The 20,819-nt window shown below is 30.6% G+C and overlaps 1 protein-coding gene across 9 annotated transcripts in view; it reads left to right on the top strand.

The window, feature by feature from the left end:
- Positions 1–16,767, top strand: part of shi (dynamin-1 shibire) — a 70,220-nt gene extending 53,453 nt beyond the window's left edge. For 6 of the 9 annotated variants that reach the window (XM_088227786.1, XM_088227756.1, XM_088227778.1 and 3 more), the window contains 2 exons: positions 1,796–1,939; positions 16,495–16,767. In XM_088227786.1, the coding sequence (XP_088083912.1) occupies positions 1,796–1,939; positions 16,495–16,558 (208 nt within the window). In that variant the 3' untranslated portion in view covers positions 16,559–16,767. Of the gene's footprint in view, positions 1–1,795; positions 2,931–16,494 lie in introns of those variants that run through there. The other 3 variants (XM_088227812.1, XM_088227802.1, XM_088227794.1) reach the window with 2 other exon arrangements.
- Positions 16,768–20,819: the final 4,052 nt, after the last annotated feature.

Raw genomic sequence — 20,819 nt, 5'->3', positions numbered from 1 at the left:
TACCGATGTTGAGACATATTGTTGTTAAGTGGGATTTGGACATATTGTGTCCTAATTTTTGGAGCACTGATTTTATGACATCGCTTTTAAGTCAAAGAATTTTTGTGTGCTACGACTTTTTTTTTGTGTGCACAAAGAATACATTTTTAAGCATTTCTGAATACTTAAGTAATATTTTTTATGGGTCCCGACATATTGTACTGGAACTGTCGATATGGTAAAAAATTAACAAAATGATTTACTTTTGAATAAAATACAATAAACCTTTTTATAATTCACATTTAAAATATAAACCATTAACCTGTTTATAATACACGTTGTTAATTAAAACTGCCATAATTTTGTTTTTGTAAAAATGTGTGATTGTTAACAAAAAAATGGCTTTTTTATGTGGGAACCATTTGAGATCAATCTCGTTAAAAATCAGTCTAGTAATAAAATTTCTAATCTAACCGGACCTAAAATGGGTGTCAAACCTAACGCTAGTTTAAAAACTAACCTTACATGATATAAATCATCAACCTAACCTAACCACAAAGTATGAAAAATCTATATTTTATTGATTAAAATAACCTAACTTTACTGCTAATCTTTCTGTACTAACATAATCACAATTATCTTTATTAATTTTATTTTTCGTACATCTTTTATTTCATTTGTATTTATGTTTTTTTAAATTTTATTTCAAAGTTCCACCGAGTCGCTAACATTTATGATATATATTTTTATTTTGCCCAAACCCTGTAGAATCTTATTAAAACCTCAAAATCTTTATATTTATTCCTTACTGTTTTTATAATACTGATATAATATTAATATAAAGAAATAATAACATGTATTTTAACTATGAATCTGTTTGATGTAATTTTTTTGTTAGGATCCATCTTAAACAGCTTGATTTGTGGTCAGAATTGATCTGCAAACTTTCAAACTAATTAAAAAAATACATGTAGGTTAGCAAATAATTTAGGTAAGACTAGTTTCACTTGTTACAAGATACTAACAACAGTCTATTTACATTGTCGATAGGTGGTTAGGTTAGGTTAGTAAAGCAACTATTTCGCATCTTTATGAAGAAATTATCAACTGGTGGTGTAGGTTAGGTTAGGTTAGGTTCATTTTATTAAAAGATAAAAACTAAAATTTGGCATCTTTTTATGGTCATAGAATCGTCTATCGATTTATTTAACTTGTTACACTCATTTTCTAACATGGTTATTTACGACATTAATAAATCATATAAAAATTAGATTACAAAAATTCAGCAACTTTCCTCGGACATATCACTTGAACAGAGAATTGGTTTTGTTAGGCTGAACTTTTACTTTCACTCCTCAATTTCTCGAACTTGATTGACTTTCCCAATTGGTCGTTAGGTTAGGTTCAAACTTGATACGATAACTAACATTGTTAATTTCAATCCTGTTATATCATACATTTCACATATTTACAGACTTTATTGAAATTATCAGTTGAAAGTAAGGTTGAATTAGGTTCAAATACATTCCACATCATACACAGACCTTAGTAACATTACTAATTGGTAATTAGGTTAGGGTAGGTTCAAACCTGTTACAATAACCTACATTCCACATTACCGATTGATGGTTAGGGCCAAACCTGTCGCAATAACCTGCATTCCACATCATATATTTTACGAACTTTTTCTACATTTCCAATGGGCGGTTAGGTTAGGTTAGGTTAGATTCGAACCCGTTACAAATCCTCCCACCTATTATATTAGCATTACCGATTGGTGGCTCGGGACTTATCTTCCAATTTCCCGTTTGCAAAGGAGGCCGGGGGGCAACGCGGCGACCGCGGCCGCCGTGATGGGGCAGCTGCCCCCGCACATGCGGCAGCAGGTGAACCAGGCGGTCGGCCAGGCCGTCACCAACGTGGCCATGAACGAACTCGGCAACGCCTTCGCCCGCTTCAAGTAAACCAACTCCGCAAACACTCGCTCGCTTCTGTAAAACACCCGCAAAGAGGATCATCCACAGCAGTAAACCCCTGTTGACAGGTGCCGATTGAGTTTTGCCGGGATATTTTGCTGTGTAGAGTGTGGAAGATAAATCGTCATATCTAGTTTTCTAACTTGGCACCTACTGTTCTTATACAGTTTGCATTCTCCTATAGTTGTCATTAATCTTTTCCCGGGGGTCTAACGAATATAGAAACAATTTTTCCTATAAGAAATAACTGACATTCAATTAATCTGTTAACTCCTAGAAAATTACAAAAATTAAAAAAAATGTCTAGCTCTCAAATCTTTGGACACATATTTTGCATTGATTTACGTCTTGCGAACGTAATATGTTTTTTTTTTTAAAGATAATAAAATTGCATTTGAAAATCCGAGTGATAGACTGATCTACCAGTGTACGTTATTACGATACTCTTGTGATATAAGACTTATCATTCATTCAAAGTTATTGAAAATGAAGACCCCAATTCTACTGGTATATGTATGTACCACTTTGTTTTAAATGTCCTATAAAGGATTAAAAGACTGTCCTAAAAAAATCCTCTGGAAACAGTGCTGTATCTCGTCATGTTACATTAAGCAAAAGACGACATTGCAGTGCGAAAACTCGTCTTATAAACATTTCATCAAATTGATCCTGATACATCATGCATGCTCGCTCCAACCACTAATTCACAGGACGAACTAATCTCCACTGATTTCCGTTTTCAGGATTTTGACCTGAGAATCCCTCAAATCAAATTACTTTCCTTACAGTCACGGCATAATAACTCTGAAAAACTCAATCTACAGCGGATGGGAACCTAACGGATGATCAATCTAATTTAGCCATGTCATTGGCTGGTTTAAGTGGTCACAAAATGGCTTCTATCAGAATTCTCTTAATGTGTCTTGGATTACCCTCTTTGCAATATGGCGAAAAGTCGATGCAATAATACTTACCGCTCAATAATCATATAAAAAACGATGTACGCTTATAACGGAATAACACCATTTTGTTTTTGCCACCCTGTAATGAACTGACAAAGTGTTTTGAATGTGTCTAAAAAAAACTTGTTATCACCCAAATTATGTTTTGACCAAACAATTTGTTTAAAATCACTAATTTACTGGAAAAATAAAGTTGCTTACAACATTGATTCCTCTTCAACAAAAAAAAGTCACTCGATTATTTTTTCATAACTTTATGTGAAGCATATAAAACAATCAATTAAATATTTGTGGAGATATTGTATTCATTAGTGACAAAATTATTGCTTCAAATTAATATTAATATAAATTTGTTTGTTTATACGCCTTGACAAAGGAACGGCTGTCTTCCGAAATGGTTGAAAAGTTTTTTTAGTTAGTGATTTTAATCAAATATTTATTTTAAATGGTTTAATAAGAAAAATCAAATAGTCATTAACCCTTTCAGACCTGAATAAATCCCTGTGGAAATAAATATACTAAAATATTTTTTTTCATTTGTGTATTTTTTATTATCTTTTGGACACTGGCTTTCAAACTGATAATTAATCTACAAAATTCATTAAACTATTAATATAAATTATCTTCCAATATATGTCTATTCAATCGAATTACTTAAATATTAGTGAAATATATTTAAAACTTGCTTAAAATATCATTTATAAGGGCAATGGAACTTTGTTCCAAAACGTTTGTCGTCAAACTTAAGAATAATTTTTTTTGTGTAATGTCGACTACTAACATAAGCAGAAAAAAATAGGGATACCAGTAATAAAAAAATAAACTTGCCGCATTTTAAATTCGGTTGGTACAGGAGTTAATAAATCTTAAACTTCGGGTTGAAAATTATTTTGACATAATCAAGACGACTCTCTAAAACACTTGGCATTCGCAGACTCTATTTTCTCATTGGGTCCACCCATATGGACACATGTCATAACTTTCTTACCTTTTTGAATATTTCACTTCTGATTTTACCGTTGTCAATGTATTAAGACGTTATTTGAAACCGGGGCTGAAAGGATTGATTACAATTGTAGCTAACAAATTATTACAGTCTTATTAATATTTTGACTTTTATCCTTAAAAAAACTAAAATGTGCTTACAAACTTGATGTGATTTTTTTGTTTTGTATTCTAATACCAGTAATTGAATCACCTTTATATTTAACTCCAACGGCTAGTTTTTATTTGATAATTATTTATTAATACTTAACCTATAATTTATCAGAAATAAATACCACACCATGTTTTACATATTCAGTGATATTTTAGATTACAGCATAAGCTATCGGACCATTTTTCTAATACTGATATTCTACGATATTACAATTTCAAGTATCGGAAACCCGGTATTTCGATATTTTCTTGATATTTGTGTTAAATATTGAAATAAATACTTTAAAATCATAACATTTTTTACTTCACCGAATTCAGTTTTCAGGTTAAAATTGTTGTAAAAGATGGAAATACCAGAAATAAAAGTGTTTCAGAGTAAATCAACAATAATTATTTAAACTCACTGTTACTTTTGAGGTCTTCAACTTCAATTTAAGCTTAGGTAGGTAACATCTTTAACCTAACAAACAAAGACATTTCTTAAAACACACTATGTTATGTTTTTTAACAAATTCAACAAAACAGAATAAGTAATACAAATGATAGCAAAATTAGGAAATTTTAAGCAAGTCTGTAAGCATTAAATAATATAAAAAATATTCAGCGTGTTGTCGCTAGGAAGCTACTGTCGCCACCGACGGAGTTTGGTTGAACGAAATCAGCATTCTGATCAGTTAAATGAGCGGATTGGCGTATGGCGTGACAAAGAATCACGTTTGAAATTTGAATCTTTAAAACAAGACAAAATAATGAAAATCTCTTCTAATATCAAAATCCCGGTAATAGAGAAGTCAATATCGCATTTCTGGACCGATATTTCAGTTTTTCGATACTATCGAAAACCGGTATCTATGCTCTAATTCAGATATTCATAGATTCAGTTCATTTAATTAGTCGAGACATCTTTACATCGAAGGTTTGAGATAATAAAAAAAAAATATTTACATGGTTTCTAAAATCTTATATCGTTGATATGTGCCAGAATTTACATATTTTATCAACAGATATTTTTTATTTTATTAAAATAAAATAAAATCTAAAAGGGCCAATTTAGTAAATCGTAATATTACAGGAGAGTAATTATTTAGCCATTTTGTGTCATTATAATGAACTCTTTGACTTTTTTAATAACTAAAATTAATATAAAACATTAAGATATATATGTATGAGCATGTAAAATAGTTAATTAAATGTATATTTTTTTGATTGACATCGATCCTCTACAAAATGTTGGCAAGAAAAATGTGAAATCTGATATTGGCCCTTTTAGATCTAAGCCGCAGGCATTGAGAGACAAAACAAAAAAAAACAATAGGGCATAGATAAAACATTTATCAACAAAACAACATCTGGATTATTTATTCAGTGCTCGTTTAAATCGTGATAGACTTAAACCGAAAAACTCCAGATTTTATCTGGAGTTTACAATATGATAAAACCGGGACATTGGTGCATCGATAACACAGTTTTTTCTATGCTCATCGAGGAACAGCACTCCATCTATTCTAAACCTACAGGTCGGAATATTGGTCTCGGTAGTGATGGTGCATCGATAATTATACCATTTAATATGCTGAATACTGTTAGTTCTACATTTTTGTAGACTTGAAATGTTATGCAACAGAGATGCCTAGTGTTTGGTGCAAGGGCTGCTTAATCAATAAGACATGTTCTCGTTATGACCCAGATAATATCAATATTTGATTTCATACAAGTTTGTCCAAATGTTTGTGGACAAAAAACTGGATTTTACCCTGTGAGGAGTTATTAAGATTAACAAATTTCAACATGGATGAAGTACATTTTAGAGGAGAAATGGAAGTCTAGGCAGTTACAGGGCTTATGAATTGTCATTGGCTGGTTTTAATGACCACTTTACTCACTGTATAGCATTTTCCGTTATCCTTAATTAAAATTGTAAAATAATTCAATCAGATGAATCTAAAGGTTTCAGCTCTTTAATTCCACTAAAATCAACCGATAGAAGAATTTAAGAAAAATGAATGTTCAAACACAGGCAAAATGGTGAATGTTATACGATGTGTTAAGTGGCCAATGACAGATGCCCTGTAAATGCCTTGACTTCCATATTTTCTTTGAAATGTTCTCCATCTCTGTCGTAATATGTTAAGTTATTTTGTGACATTTTGAATTATCCGAGTATTATAAGTTGGTATTAAAAGAATTCTACTAATGAATACAATTTCTATTCAATGTAATATTCCAATGAAGGCATTGGCGAAATTCTTATATCACTATGTAAAATACTAATTACTATGTAAAGTTATATTTCTTTATTGTTAAATTGTATATTATGGTGTGATTGCATGAAAGATGAATGGATTCTTATTTTACATTTAAATTTACGTCATTACTGCTTAAATCAACATCGACATTTTTAGCGTGAACTTATCTGTGGTGAGAAATATTTTTGTTGGCAAAAAACAACATGACGTTCTGATAAATTTGATTTTTTCTATGGTTTTGAGTCGTATATTTTGTGATGATAGAAAAGTATACTCGTATGTTAAAAAATTATTCTATATATGTATTTACATTATCACTATTTTGGAAAACTGCGGATTTCATTACGTATAAATGAATATGAAATATAATATATAATGATGTTGTTCTAATGGTTTTAAAGTTGTTAATTAATCGCAATCGTTTGTAAATTATATTAATAAAAAGTGAACACAAAATATATTGATTGATTAGATAGATGTAAACCAGCACGTTGCTTTAGGTGTTACATAGGTAGGTATGAACTAGGCCATATAAGATCTCTTTGAATCGCAGAAGCTTCTAGATTATTTAGAAAAACGTTTGATGTCTGCATCTTTCAAATCTTTTCGGTGTTATCATTAAATCTATAGCTTAGTAAGTGCTATTGTATGTTAAAACACTAGATCGGGTGTAACCGATACTAATATACTACTTGCCCCAGATTCTGGAATCAAGATGGCGTCACAGGTAGGCCATAATCAACTTTAAAACAATCTATCGTACATAATTCTGTCAAATTTTTGACAATATCGCATGACAGAAAAGATTGTTTACAAACCATTAGACTTCTAACAATGTGCTTTATATTTTTTATACTTTAGTAATGAATGCAATAGCTAACACAAATGTTGAATAACATTTTTATAGTCAAAAGCGATTTTCTAGCTGTGAGGTAATTGTTAAATAATATTAATGCACCTTGATTGTACCAAATGCGCACTTAAATATTTCAGATAATGCATAACATGTTTGTGATTGTCGAATCTGCCTACTGTGGTCTTAATTTTTTAACACCAGTTCCAAGGCATCGAGTCTAAAAGTCATTGGTTAAACTTTTGAATTTGGTAGAGTTTCCATATTCGCAGTGTTTTCACTAATAAAATAATACTAGCCAGCCAAAGAGTACCTACTCATACAAAAAATAATAGATTTATGGAATGCGTTCCTAAATTGTTTTAAGCTAGTGACATTCATAATCAGATATTTCCATATATTTTTTAAATGGTAAATAATTACCCGAACGGACAATGTCACCTGTAATTCTAATTTCTTTGCTTTAAAAAAAAATAATTTACAGTTGTAAAATATTAAAAATAATGTTTTGATAGAGGTTAGTTAATGTTTTGTCTATCGTTACCATTGTAAATAGGGTTATGCTGAGTTCTGAATCGTATTTTGAATTTTGAATTTATCTATTTTGGTAAATGAAATAAAACGCTTCTTTGCTTTTTTTCTCTATAAAGATTTATAGTAAAGAGTGTTTTAGAAAGTTGCTGTTTCAATCTCAAAAGGTCAATTATATAAAAATGGGAACATTGTACAGAAATACTGTATGCGAAAAAGTTATTAAAATTTAGTGTATTTGAGTTAAATGTGTATCCTCTTAGACTCAATACAATCATATTCAAACCACAGTTTTTTTTTTAAATGCAGATATTTATTTAGTTGTACCAAAAATCACCGAAAGAAATTGCTTTCCAATCTTATTTTGAGGCTATTCTAGTTCCACCGAATTAAATGTGGCATAAATTAATGAATATATATTTTTTCTCGTTCAATATAGGCTTGTCCAGTGAAAGAGATAAATAGAAAATGTCATTACAGTACTCTCTCAGTAATCTGCCGCTCGATTATCGGACAACTACTATAATCGGCCGTTATTTTTACTAGTTGAAAGCACAAAATCAGTCTCTATAATAATTATATAAGTCGAATTCAGTAATCCGCTTTGTGCCTATGACTTAGTTCCTTTAGACTAATCGATTCAGAGGGTGACAGAAAACTCAGAACTAATGCTAAATGTTTTAGAATAATGGATAGCATAAAGTTCTGAGGAATGTGGGCAACTTGTTACTCAAGACAAGCTTATAAATATATCAAAAGGGTTGGATTCTCATGACGAAGGTAATAATTGTCAACAGACTGCAGCTCATACAGTCAAATCCTCACAAAAATTCCTCAGTAAAAACTGTTTTTACGAAATATCTGTTTTGAATTTGATCATAGTTTTTTCTTTAGTTTGCTTTTTATGCAAGAGGTTCGATTTCTAAAATGGTTGACATGAAATATTTATTAAAAAAGGTGTTTTTACTCTAGAATATTATTTCAGAGTCCTTTAACTAGCACCTGAAGCTTGAGACTGATAATTTTACCTTAATGTAACAAAAATGATCAAGATACGGTGCGATTGGTGTACCAATACAGTGCCCTATGCACCATTAGGTGAGGAAAGGGAATGATTATGATTTACTATAATACTCCATTTTCACTAATTGGACACTTGCCTGGTTTTTAGGGTGGCAGATTACTGAGAAAGTACTGTTAACATTTTCTGTAAGAAGATGATTTCACATTTTTCAGTTTTAGTTCACAATTGTTTTCTGAGGGCGATTCCCTAAAGTGAGATTATTAATTGTATAAACTCTTTGGTGATAATGAAAAACGTCGGCCTTTTAAATAATAGCTAACAAAATGCCTCCAATTAGATTCTGCTGTAAAATGATTTTTTTTCCAGTTAATAATAATTATTCCTCTTTTGTTTTTTTTTCGTTGATGTTGTGCATGACATTAAACAGTATGCCATTGAGTGCTTGGCTATATTATTGTCACTATGAACACTACACTTTTTACCATATGTTTGAGTTCACCGCGCCCCCGCCACGCCGCGCCGCAAAACGCTCGCCACTATGGCCAAGCATTTATGGTATTTTTAAAACAGCATTAGTTTTTTTGTATCTGTCTTTTGTTTTACATTCGAACCTTGATATGAAAGAGCCCATGGGACCGGGACATTTTTCTCTTATAAAGAGGTCTCTTATATCCATGATCTCTTTTACAGAGGTCTACAAACATAACCAGGCTTCCTGTTATGTATGTACTATTATAAGCATATGTACAGAGGCATAAAAAAAGTACATGACATACGTATGTATTAGGTAAAGTGCATGTGCACAAGCAGTGACGCTGTGGCTACATCTGCAAACCAAATACTCTATTATAAAGGTCAGTTTGGATAAAACGACTCTCTTTTACAACAGAGTTTTTCCGGCTCTCTTACGAAGGTTTTCAGGGGTAAAATGACTGGACCTTAAGTCAGCTCTCTTTTAAAGAGGTTTATCTTAAGTCCAGGTCTCTTACGTCAAGGTTCGATTGTTTTGGTCATCAAAGTAATATTAACTATTCATAAGCAAATCCAAGTTTTTTAGAAGAACCTTTTTTAAAGATTAGATGGTAATTTTAAAATAATCATATCACAGATTATTAATAATGTTATGATGTTAATACGTAATTCCCGTTTTTAAGGGGTTTCCCTTTGGTGACTTAAAAAAATATGGTTTTCTGAATTAAAAATATTGAATAAAGTATTTTCCTAACGTTCACAGAAAAACTCTAAAGTCTTGTATTCAGATTCAGCATCCTACATAGTTTCCTAAACATGTTTATAAGCGTCATTTGGACAGTGTTATGCAATTAACCAATTAAGCGATACAATTCTGTTTTTAAGTTTGACCCTGATATTAATACGAATATTTCATTCTGTAATAAACTGTTGACGTTTTTAAAATAAAGGCAAACCGTATATATATCAAAAGAAGACAAATTATATCGATAATCTGGATTTAATAAATTTGAACAAAATATTTTATTGCGCAACATTGTCCATTTATCCGTGGTCACCTATAGATTAACCGCATGGGATTGGAGAATAACTTAGAAACCATAGACAAAAGTGCAAAACAAAATATTTTCACCATGTTGATTAATATGTTATATTGTCTATTAGCCGTCTCTAGCTTACCAGAGATATTATTACGCTTTTGAAAATTGTTGATTGTTGTAAAATATAACTATTGGATATTTTGCTTGTGAACATAATAATTGAAAATGTATTATAAAGTAGTAATGTATGTGATAATATAACCTCTTTATTTGTAAGTATTTAATGTAACATTTAGGTATTTACTTAAAACGGTGCATTGCATACTGTATTTGACATTCTTCATATAAAAATTCAACATAATTAACAAAAAATCATGCCAATCAATTCATTTTACTGTACTGTATAAATACTGACAATAAATTACTTCTGATGATCAGAAATATTCAAAATAATCAAATGAATTAGAATCAAAAAAATATTTCAACCCTTATCTTGCCAAATATAACATAACACAAAATTATCTTATATTTGTGTATATTGTTCACGGTCTGGCAACATTACGCGGCCACTCCACGCATGCGGCGCAGGCGGGATGTCGGGTAGAGGGGGGACTTTTGGACACAGTACGACGTATACAAACTTGGTTCCACGCACCTTCCGGCCATACAGGCGGCATTTGGTTTTCATCAAAACGAAAACCCCACACGAAAATGATTGATTATGTGAAAATGAATTTCGGTGTGTTCAGATATTTTAATTTATAATTTTAATCATGCTTCTTATTAAGTCATTTTGATGATCAAAAAATAATATTTAAAAAACCTGCAAAAAATGCCTTTTAAGGTAACTTTAGAAACTAAGTCTAATCTTATCTGACCTACCTTTACACGCGCATATATTTCGATCCACCGGGCTTTAAAAGTTAAACGGCTAAATTCAGAGATGGTTTATTTTTATCTAATTTATTTACCCTTTATATTTCTGTAGGGAAATGACTTTATCTGCTCCACATCTGGCCTCAGAGTAATAATTCGCTCCCGCTTTTAGGGTCGCCCATACGGACAAAACCATTCTATGATTATCAATCACAAAGTTATCTACAGTTTACAGCGATTGCAAGCGCAAACCGAAACCGTTTGTTAAACGTCTGTTTGTAAACAAAAAACCAAACCAACAATTTGGAACGTTATAAATAGAGCATCTCTATAAGCTGGGGTGAATTATTACGTCTGGCTAGCTAGGGTGGATACAAAACCAGGCAATATATGTAATTTAAATAAAAATGAGATTGGCTTGTTTTTTGGTAATTAAACCGTTGAAGAGTCCGTTTGAAGTCAGTATGCAATAACTCCACATTCCATGTAACGCTGAATCTGTGGATATTATTATGAGCTAAGTTCCGTGTGAGGGATATCAACAATTTACGAGCATTATATCAAAATGTTTAGCGTGTAGATTGTACTGCAAATATTATAAATAATACAAAATATTATTAATAATAACATTGAAAATTCATGTTTCTATTGGACTTTTCTTTCACCCACACAAACTCTGTCGGCTTATTTACAAAAGGTGCTCACTTTATTATACTCCGATGATTTTTGCATTTGTGCGGTCTATTAGACTAATTTCACTTGCATGACACCAAAATTTTAGTTTATTTTCCTCAGTGTAAGATCATATTCCTCACTCGTTGCCAAAAATTAAGAAAATTATTTTTAATTCCTTTGTTTTGCTTATTACCTTTTTAAAACCATTTGACATGGTAAATTTTAAAAAATGAGTATGCAGGAAAATATATTCAACAATAATTCAAAACGTTTATCGTTTGTCAAAACTAAAAATGTTTTGAGAAAAATCTAGAAAAAAAATTAACCGTCAAAACAGGTATTAGGTTTTTACGTAAGTTGTGTCCATTTTTTTCCAAATTTAAAAATGATAAAGAAAATAAATATTTTTTTTTGCTCTACTTTAAATCTATCTTGATATTGTTTTCTTTTACGTTACACAATATATATTCTTTCATTTGAATACAAGCCTTCAAAATGGAAAGTCAAGTAGACGAAAGTGAGCATTTTCGACGCCTCTTTCTGTTCACGTTCAATCGAGGAAATAAAGCTGCCAAAGTTGCTCGCGACATTTGCGCAGTGTACGGTGAAGACGCTATAAATTATTGACTAATTTCTTGGTGTTAACATAAGTTGACAGCTTTTTTCCAAATCAAGAGAACACAATAAAAAAATTACAACTTATAGTCAATAATGTATTCTCCATCATTATTTTACAAATAATTAGTCAATAGTGTATTCTCCTTCATTATTTGACAACTAATTAGTCAATAATGTATTCTTCTTCATTATTTGACAACTAATTAGTCAATAATGTATTCTCCTTCATTATTTGACAACTAATTAGTCAATAATGTATTCTCCATCATTATTTTACAACTAATTAGTCAATAATGTATTCTTCTTCATTATTTGACAACTAATTAGTCAATAATGTATTCTCCTTCATTATTTTACAACTAATTAGTCAATAATGTATTCTCCTTCATTATTTTACAACAAATTAGTCAATGTATTCTCCTTCATTAATTCACAACAAATTAGTCAATAATTCGTAGCGTCTTCACCGCACACTGCGCAAATATTGTTAGCTTTATTCCCTCAATTGAACGGGAACAGACGGAGGTGTCGAAAATGCTGACATTTGTCTACTTGACATTCCATTTCCAAGGCTTGTAATCAAATAAAATAATACGCAATATCATGTAGAGCAAAAATAATTTATTTCTTATTTATATATGACTGGGAGAAAAAAAAAATGGTTAAATATTTATTAGTATACTCAGGACAAAATTTATTCACAAATTACAACATTAATATTGAATATAATAAAGTGAGCAACCTCCGTATAATGCTCCTCTGGAATAGGAAAATATACCACGCATTCCAGGTGAACTAGCCAAAAGACATTAATGCTTCAAGTTTTGTCTTATGAGACAAGTCATTATACTTACTCGGCTTGCTAAATTTGCGGTCGCTGGCCTTATGGTATGGAATGGAATGCTCTCCCAGCAGAAGGGCGAAGCTGTGACTTAAACTTAAAATTCACCTGTTCTCTAAATCAGCGTTTCCCAGCCGCCTGTCCGTTGAGATTTTCTGCCGGCCCATTTCAAAACTAAAAAAGGGGTTCTAATATATTATTAAAACCAATAAATAAAATACTACATAAATAAAAGTTTTTATACCCGCGTTAACGTAAGATACTACCTCTCGTGTGAGTTCTTTATGAAGTATCACCGATCCGATGTCGCAAAGGTCCTCGCCCAGACTTCTGCATCGCGCCTCCAGTTGTTGTTTCTGAAAGCTGTAAAGGGGGCAACGCATCTACAGGTGAGGGCCGTCTTCGGGTGTTTCACCAAACCCAGCTTGTTACAATAGCATTGACACTAACGCCTCGTGTGCTGGAGCAAGCCCGATGTCCTGATGAAACAGCGCTGAACATCATTTAGCTGTTGTCAGCGGCCTGTTGTAAACCGTTGCAGGTTTTGACTTGTCGCTTGGTACATTCCATGTAGGCATATTAGACTATATAATGCATACACATCAACTCGACGGTCAACTCGAAGCAGGTCAGAGATGAAGCATGGCAGTCAACCCTCGTATTGATAATTCGCCTTATCTCGGCTCAGATCCTGAAGTATCGGGCAGGAGATGAGCTGTCTCACATCTTCAGGTTTAACCGGTGGTCCCCCGAAGATGCAGATGATGTAAAGCATCACATTCACGCTTCAGAAGGATTCCTAATAATAAGTCATGTTTTTGTTATTACATTAAAAAATATATTTTACTACCGCTAACTTGGATGAAAAGGTACAAAAATCAAATGAAATATTTTATACTAGACACATGTAGTATTTGTTATTATTTGTAGTACTTTTTAGATGTAAATTTAATAATTTTACAATTGATAAAAATCAAAACACAATTGACGCTGTTTCTGAAGATTTATAATTTTTTTTTAAATGACAGCTGTTTTGCATTTAAAATATTAATTAATGTTTTGATTTTTAGTTGGTAAAGTTGTACACATTGCCAGATAATAAATAGACACGTTTTAACCTAACAAGCCTTATCCCATATTAAGGAAAAATTGCAATGATTTCAACTTTGGAAATAAAGAGACATCAAACCACAGTGACAAATATCTGTCCAAGAGAGAGATACACATTTTCTTGGTTCATTTTTCTGGTTAACTCGTCATAGCAACAACACTGTCTGTCAGTTTTATTATTTATGTGCTTTAAAAATGCACTTTGTGCACATGCACAAATGGAGGATCGTTTTTATCAAGCGAAATATTTACCAAAAAACAAAATGTGTTTTTTGACTAAAATTGATTCTTGTTTATGAGATCTAATGATTGGTGAAATAAAATTTTAGCTAAACGATATATTTGCGAAGTTGCAGGGAGTCGAATTGGACTGGATTATAATTTAATTGAGTAATAATAAGAAAATATTTAATAAATAACATACCTATGCACAGGTATATACAGGCATTTAAAATATAACAAAAAAACAGTTAATAATGATTTCATCCAAAAGTAAACTTGTGTTCCTGTTCTATAATTAAATTGAATTCTATGCTTCTGTTAAATGATAATATAAATCAACTTTTCTACACAAATTCCTATAACAAAATATGTAATTTATTAAATAAATAAAAGACGAGTGATACTTCAATCTACAAATTTGGAATATCCAGTGACTAGTTTCATCGCTTTCGCAACATCTTCGAGACTAGTATCTTCATTAAGGAGTTCAATGTATTTATATAATCACAGTGTCACTCGTCTTTTATTTCTATAATATATTACAATGAACTTCCATCAAGAATTTTCACTTACAAACTTAAATGTATTTTACAAAATATGTAGATAATATATAGTTTTTGTGAAAATTCATAAAGTTTGTATTTTTTTTTAATGAATAGTTCCATTTCTTCTATAAAATCAATAAATTTCCAGTATACATATGAGTTAGGATGTAGAATTTTTATAAAACAGTATTTTTATTATTGTTAAAATCCTAGTAGTTTTTTTAATCATATAAAAAACCTTCTGAAAATTTTACTTTTTGTAGATATTTCGCTTTGTGAAAACGGTCCTCCATTACTTACTTATTTAATGAATTTTATTGTATTTATAAATGAAAAGATATAATATTTGTTCTGTTGATGATAGTCACTTAGTAATTAAAGCATTTTCTTATCATTTTTCTGTGTTAAAAGTCTTTTAAGGAATGCAGGCATGGGAAGGCTCGAATTGAATTGACGATGTGTCTATTTTATCATATCATTGGCTACAAGAATACATTAAATTTTGACTATCAATATTTTATTTTATTTTATGCATAAAGATTATTACTGTGTCAACTGAAATATGTTATTATTAACCCTGTATATTTAAAAAGTCTTATTTTTACTGTTTCATACCTAAATTAATTCCCATGGATATAAATATATATATGTTGTATTATTATGTTTGTGCTAAATTACTTAAAATTTTTGGTATTTCTCTTTAACTTTTATATTTTAGAAATAACAGGGATATGTCACTTTTTTACATTTATAAATTAATAAAGGTCTATGAAATACTGTCGAGTATTTTTTTTTTAATTTGTCATTTTTAATTCCCGCAAAAACGGTTCATTGCATTGGCCACGCCCATACTTCATGGTTTGGTTGAATTTTAACCTTTGTTTACTTAAATAGAACGTCGTCGCGAATCATGAAATCACTATTGTCAAGGCCAAACATGTCATGTTTTCGTGAAGACATATTTTTTAACAGTTTTAAAAATTATGAATGAAAACATTTTTCCTCAATATCCATATTGATTTTGAAAATACAATTAATTTTAAAAAATCAATTCCACATATTTTTATCAGTATTCGTAGTATGTGATATTTCCCTATTCAACATTATTTAACATTCAAACCCTACTCTATAACAACTTGATTTTCACTTTTGAAGTACAGCTATTTCCTATTAGTTAATAATTTCTCGGTCTTCCTCATACGCCAATATTTTTAACATATTCGAACCGATGCACCACTCCTTTTTGATTTGTGATAATGCTTGTCTCAGCGTTAATACAAAATATTGATTGTAAATAATGTTTGACTTAGTAAATACATGTACCGTTTTTTTAAATATATTTGTAATAATTTTGTTTTTGCTTTCAGCCGACCAGTACCTAATATCCCCCCCCGGATGCCGGACCGACCACAAAATGGCCGACCATTTTAACGGAATTATAGCCGCAGTTTGTACATAACGTGATATTAAATTACTCTACTTTTAAATTTATTTCTTAGTGGACCTTAAAACAATTTATTAATAATGTTCGTACCTACTTTAGTGTAACTAAAATTTGTGTAACAAGAATTTTGGATTAAATTTTTTGAATAGGTGATTAAAGCATCTTTCATAATGAGGAAATTCAGGGCTATGGAAAATTGAGTATAAAAAATTAAGACTGTTCTAAAAAAATCAAATGTTCAAAACTTTCTTTTTATTCTATGTCTATAATTCAATACTATCGTTTTATTAAAATATTTCTAAAAAAAAATATATATGTCAAATTCACTGTTTAAAAACACAGCGTTTCTGTGAAAACAGCATCATCCGCATTAATTTATTTGAAAACAGCAATTGTCCACATTAATTTGTGGAATGAACAAAAAATATCCTTTAATTAGCATTTCTACCTCTATGTATCGTTACTATCACTCGTTTGACAGTTCTAAGGAAATCCAGCCTGTCTGCAAACATTTGGACATACTCAAAACATTGTTGCTCGCATATATATATATCTATAGCGTCGAGAGTGAGACGTAAAGTGTTTGATGCAACTGTATATTTGGTACTCTTTTGCATCATCACTGTGACAATGCGACATATCGGTAGGCTTTCGATTGTATAGGTGATTTATCTCGAATTTCTCATAAAATGCTTTTTCTGTGCCGAATATTTGATATATAATATATAATATTTGATATTTGATAATAAAATATTTCAATCAATACGTAAATGTGTAACTAAAGAATACTGTAAACCTGAACCTAGTTTTTATTATATTTACAGAGATATAAAAGTTATTAGAAAGTAATTAGTTAAACCCGTTCCGAAACTGAAAAAAATGTTTGTCTATGAATTTCTTATGGTGCCTACGTATGTAAATATTGAAATATTTAATAGATATACTGTCTCGTACATAATTTCATAAGATATAGAAAATTCCCTCACTTATGACGAAATAAAGAACTTCATTTATGTAAATTTGAAAATGTTATATGTATATTATTTTAATAAAATACAATAGAAAAAAATTGGGGTGAGCCAACGTGTTTTACGCATTGATATTGATTTTTCGAATTTCTCCAGTAGGTGGTGCAATTTGCTGATATTTTTTATTCATACTTATTAGTAAATAAATAAATAAAATAAATAGTAATATGTAAATAACTTATAAAGTTTAGACAAACAAATATTGATTGGCAGAATAAAAATGTATATGGAAAGCATAGTACTGCTCTCCCCTACTTGCCTTCGGGAATTATATGTTTAATATTATTATAGTATGTATGATTGCTCGGAAGATGAAGTAAAAAATATATACCCATATGAAATATTGCGGTGAAAAATATCGCATTAAAATTATATGGACTCTTGAAACAAAATTTAAATAATGACAGTGAAATCAAAGAAAATACACTGGAAATGAAGTAAAATGTTACGAGGCTTCGAAATAACATGATACAAAAATTGAATTTAAAAAAATAAATTACGTTAAGCCTTATCTTGTTAGAATGAAAAAATGTTTTTACGCATTTGATGGTTGAAAAGGCTTCAGAATCCCAAACAATTTTTTGTTTTAATCAAAGTTTATTATGAATTGTGATACTGCAGTTTTTCTCACGCGGTGCCTTGTCGGGTCCCCCTGAAGTTGGCGATCATTACAGCGAAAGCAGTCCTCAGTCCTGCGCTACTCTTATATTCTGAATTGATTCCCGGGAAAAGATGACCAGAGTGGTTTCTCCGGTGGATTTTTCTGTCGCGGTTACCTTCCCTCAGCTGGTCAGTTTTGGTTTTGAGGCGCCAGAAACTCGCCTTTCATCCTCTCGTTATCTGCTGCGATCACACTGTTACGAACGTGATCCCATTGCCCAGGTTTCGCGACGCGGTTGGACTATTCAAGCCGGTGGAACGCAACAGTACGTTTGCAGCATTTTATAGAATCATACCCTCGCTAGATGTGATTCACTGCGACCCTACTGACAGTTTGAACCCCATAATAATGGGCAGTTAAGAATGAAAAATATGGGAAAGCAATTTTAACTTAATGGTGTTTTACTCGTGTTTTAGTTTATGAGAAAAAATGAGATTGTATGTATCCTATATGATGCATTGCCGAGAAAAGGGTTTCCAATTAGTAATAATAATATTACATATGCTCTGGATATCTTGTTAAAAATATTGAGATATAATGATGTTGATGTTTTTTGTTTAGAAATGACTTGCGATTTTTTGCAGATTCTATGCAAAATAGGCTGGGACTAAAAGAGTTGAATGTTATGAAAAATTGTAAATAACCACCACCATAACTTTAACAGCAAAATGTGTTTTAGAAATATAAATAATTATTGTATACTATCTAGGAGATTTCTATTGCTAGTCATCTCTTCAATCTTTAGCTTTTAGTATTTAATTTATGAATCTATTTCTTAATCTTTTTTACCAGTATAAATGATAATTAGTACATTAAAAAAAATGGTCAACCAAAATTAGGGATGTCCATTAAATAATTTTTTACTTCTCATAATCACGGGGTCAGTTGTTAAAAAAAATCTGTTTTTGTTTTATAAAATAATATTCTCATGTGACATTTGTGCTACGATGCAACATATCCCATAGGATTTAATAAATATTGATTGTCAATATCGACAGTAAAAACGCTATGTTATGGAAATTGGGAAAATTATGTATACTACTTTTCTTAGAATTTTAAGTTGCGTCTTATGAGCCCATGTACATGGATATCGGATATAAGTGTTGGTAAACTTATAATTAGAAATCAAACACTGATTTGAGTCTACTGAACACTTTATTTTTACTAATATAAATATATAAAAATAAAAACTTTGTGACAATTGTTTCGCCTTATTAGGGCATTTTCAAACGAATATAGTTATATTTAATAATAATAGTTATATTTTCCTTGAAATTCAAATATAAATACCTAAATTCCCCATTACCTATTAAACACTTAGTATCGGTTTTTCCCTCAATTATGATTAATGTACATGCTATAGTTCATAAGATTATTTTTATTTTCTACTTAAGTACCTTGAATTATATAACTATATAAGGACATTCAATCCAAATAATCTTCACATTCGTTTGAAAATGCCCTAATAAGGCGAAACAATTGTCACGAAGTTTTTATTTTTATATATTTATATTTGTAAAAATAAAATAAAGTGTTCAGTAGACTCAAATCAGTGTTTGATTTCTAATTATAAGTTTAAATATGGAGTTCTACAAAATAAACACCAAATCAATCAATAAGTGTTGGTGTTTACATAGAAAACCCTCTATTCAACGTTCATAAAACCGATGAATTTATGGCACATAAAATTGAACTTATTTTTCCAAATTCTCATTTAAATTTACATTAAAATCTGTTTTTGATACGTATTCCATATGGCCCTAATAGTTTTACCTAACACCTGTCTTACCTACATTGTTTTGGTATTATTCAAAATAAATAAAAAGTTATGCAAAATTCCCCCTTGACACACTGGCCCTAGCTTTTTTACTGTCGATTCGTAATTACTACAACAATGTAACTTCAAAAACCGCAATTTTGAGTTAACTACTAAAACACATATCGATAGCTCAGTTCCATAGAGCGATAACTAAAAAAGAAAGTTTTGAGTTATATTATTCATTATATTTTTTAAAAATCATTAAAGGTAGAACGATGTTTTCATATGGATATAAATAATCTTAACAATCTCTTACCTCTATAACTAGTTAAAACGTGATAATTATAACAATTTTAACTAGTAACCATTGTGTATATATTTCACATAAATATATACATATCAGCCGGCATGCATTACCGTCAATCTAAAATTTTGACAAAAATGACATTTTCATTTTGGGGGATTTATAATTTTTCTATTATTCGATGTTCTCTAATCATACGATATGCGTGGGACCAATAGGAGGCGAGCTTTATAAAGAAGACCAGTAACGCGGATTGGAGTAAATAATGTGTGATTTGATTTCAAGAACAGTTTTTTCTGTCTCCTGTAAAAAGTTGATATAGTAAATTGGTAAGGTAATGCACGCCTACCAACGATATATACTTTACTTAAGGTGATATAAATAATTGTTTCTTACAAATCGATTTTGATGTGCTAAAACTTCCTGCATTCAAATCACCATATGATTTTAATGCGTCATGACTCATCTATTTGTAGCATTCATTGGATGAAATACA

Source organism: Micrasema longulum, unplaced genomic scaffold, assembly GCF_059751315.1.
Source record: "Micrasema longulum isolate JH-2025_06_02 unplaced genomic scaffold, ASM5975131v1 h1tg000044l, whole genome shotgun sequence".
Lineage (NCBI taxonomy): Eukaryota > Metazoa > Arthropoda > Insecta > Trichoptera > Brachycentridae > Micrasema > Micrasema longulum.
The sequence above is the reverse complement of the archived record's forward strand: the minus strand, read 5'-3'. Positions and strand labels throughout refer to the sequence as shown.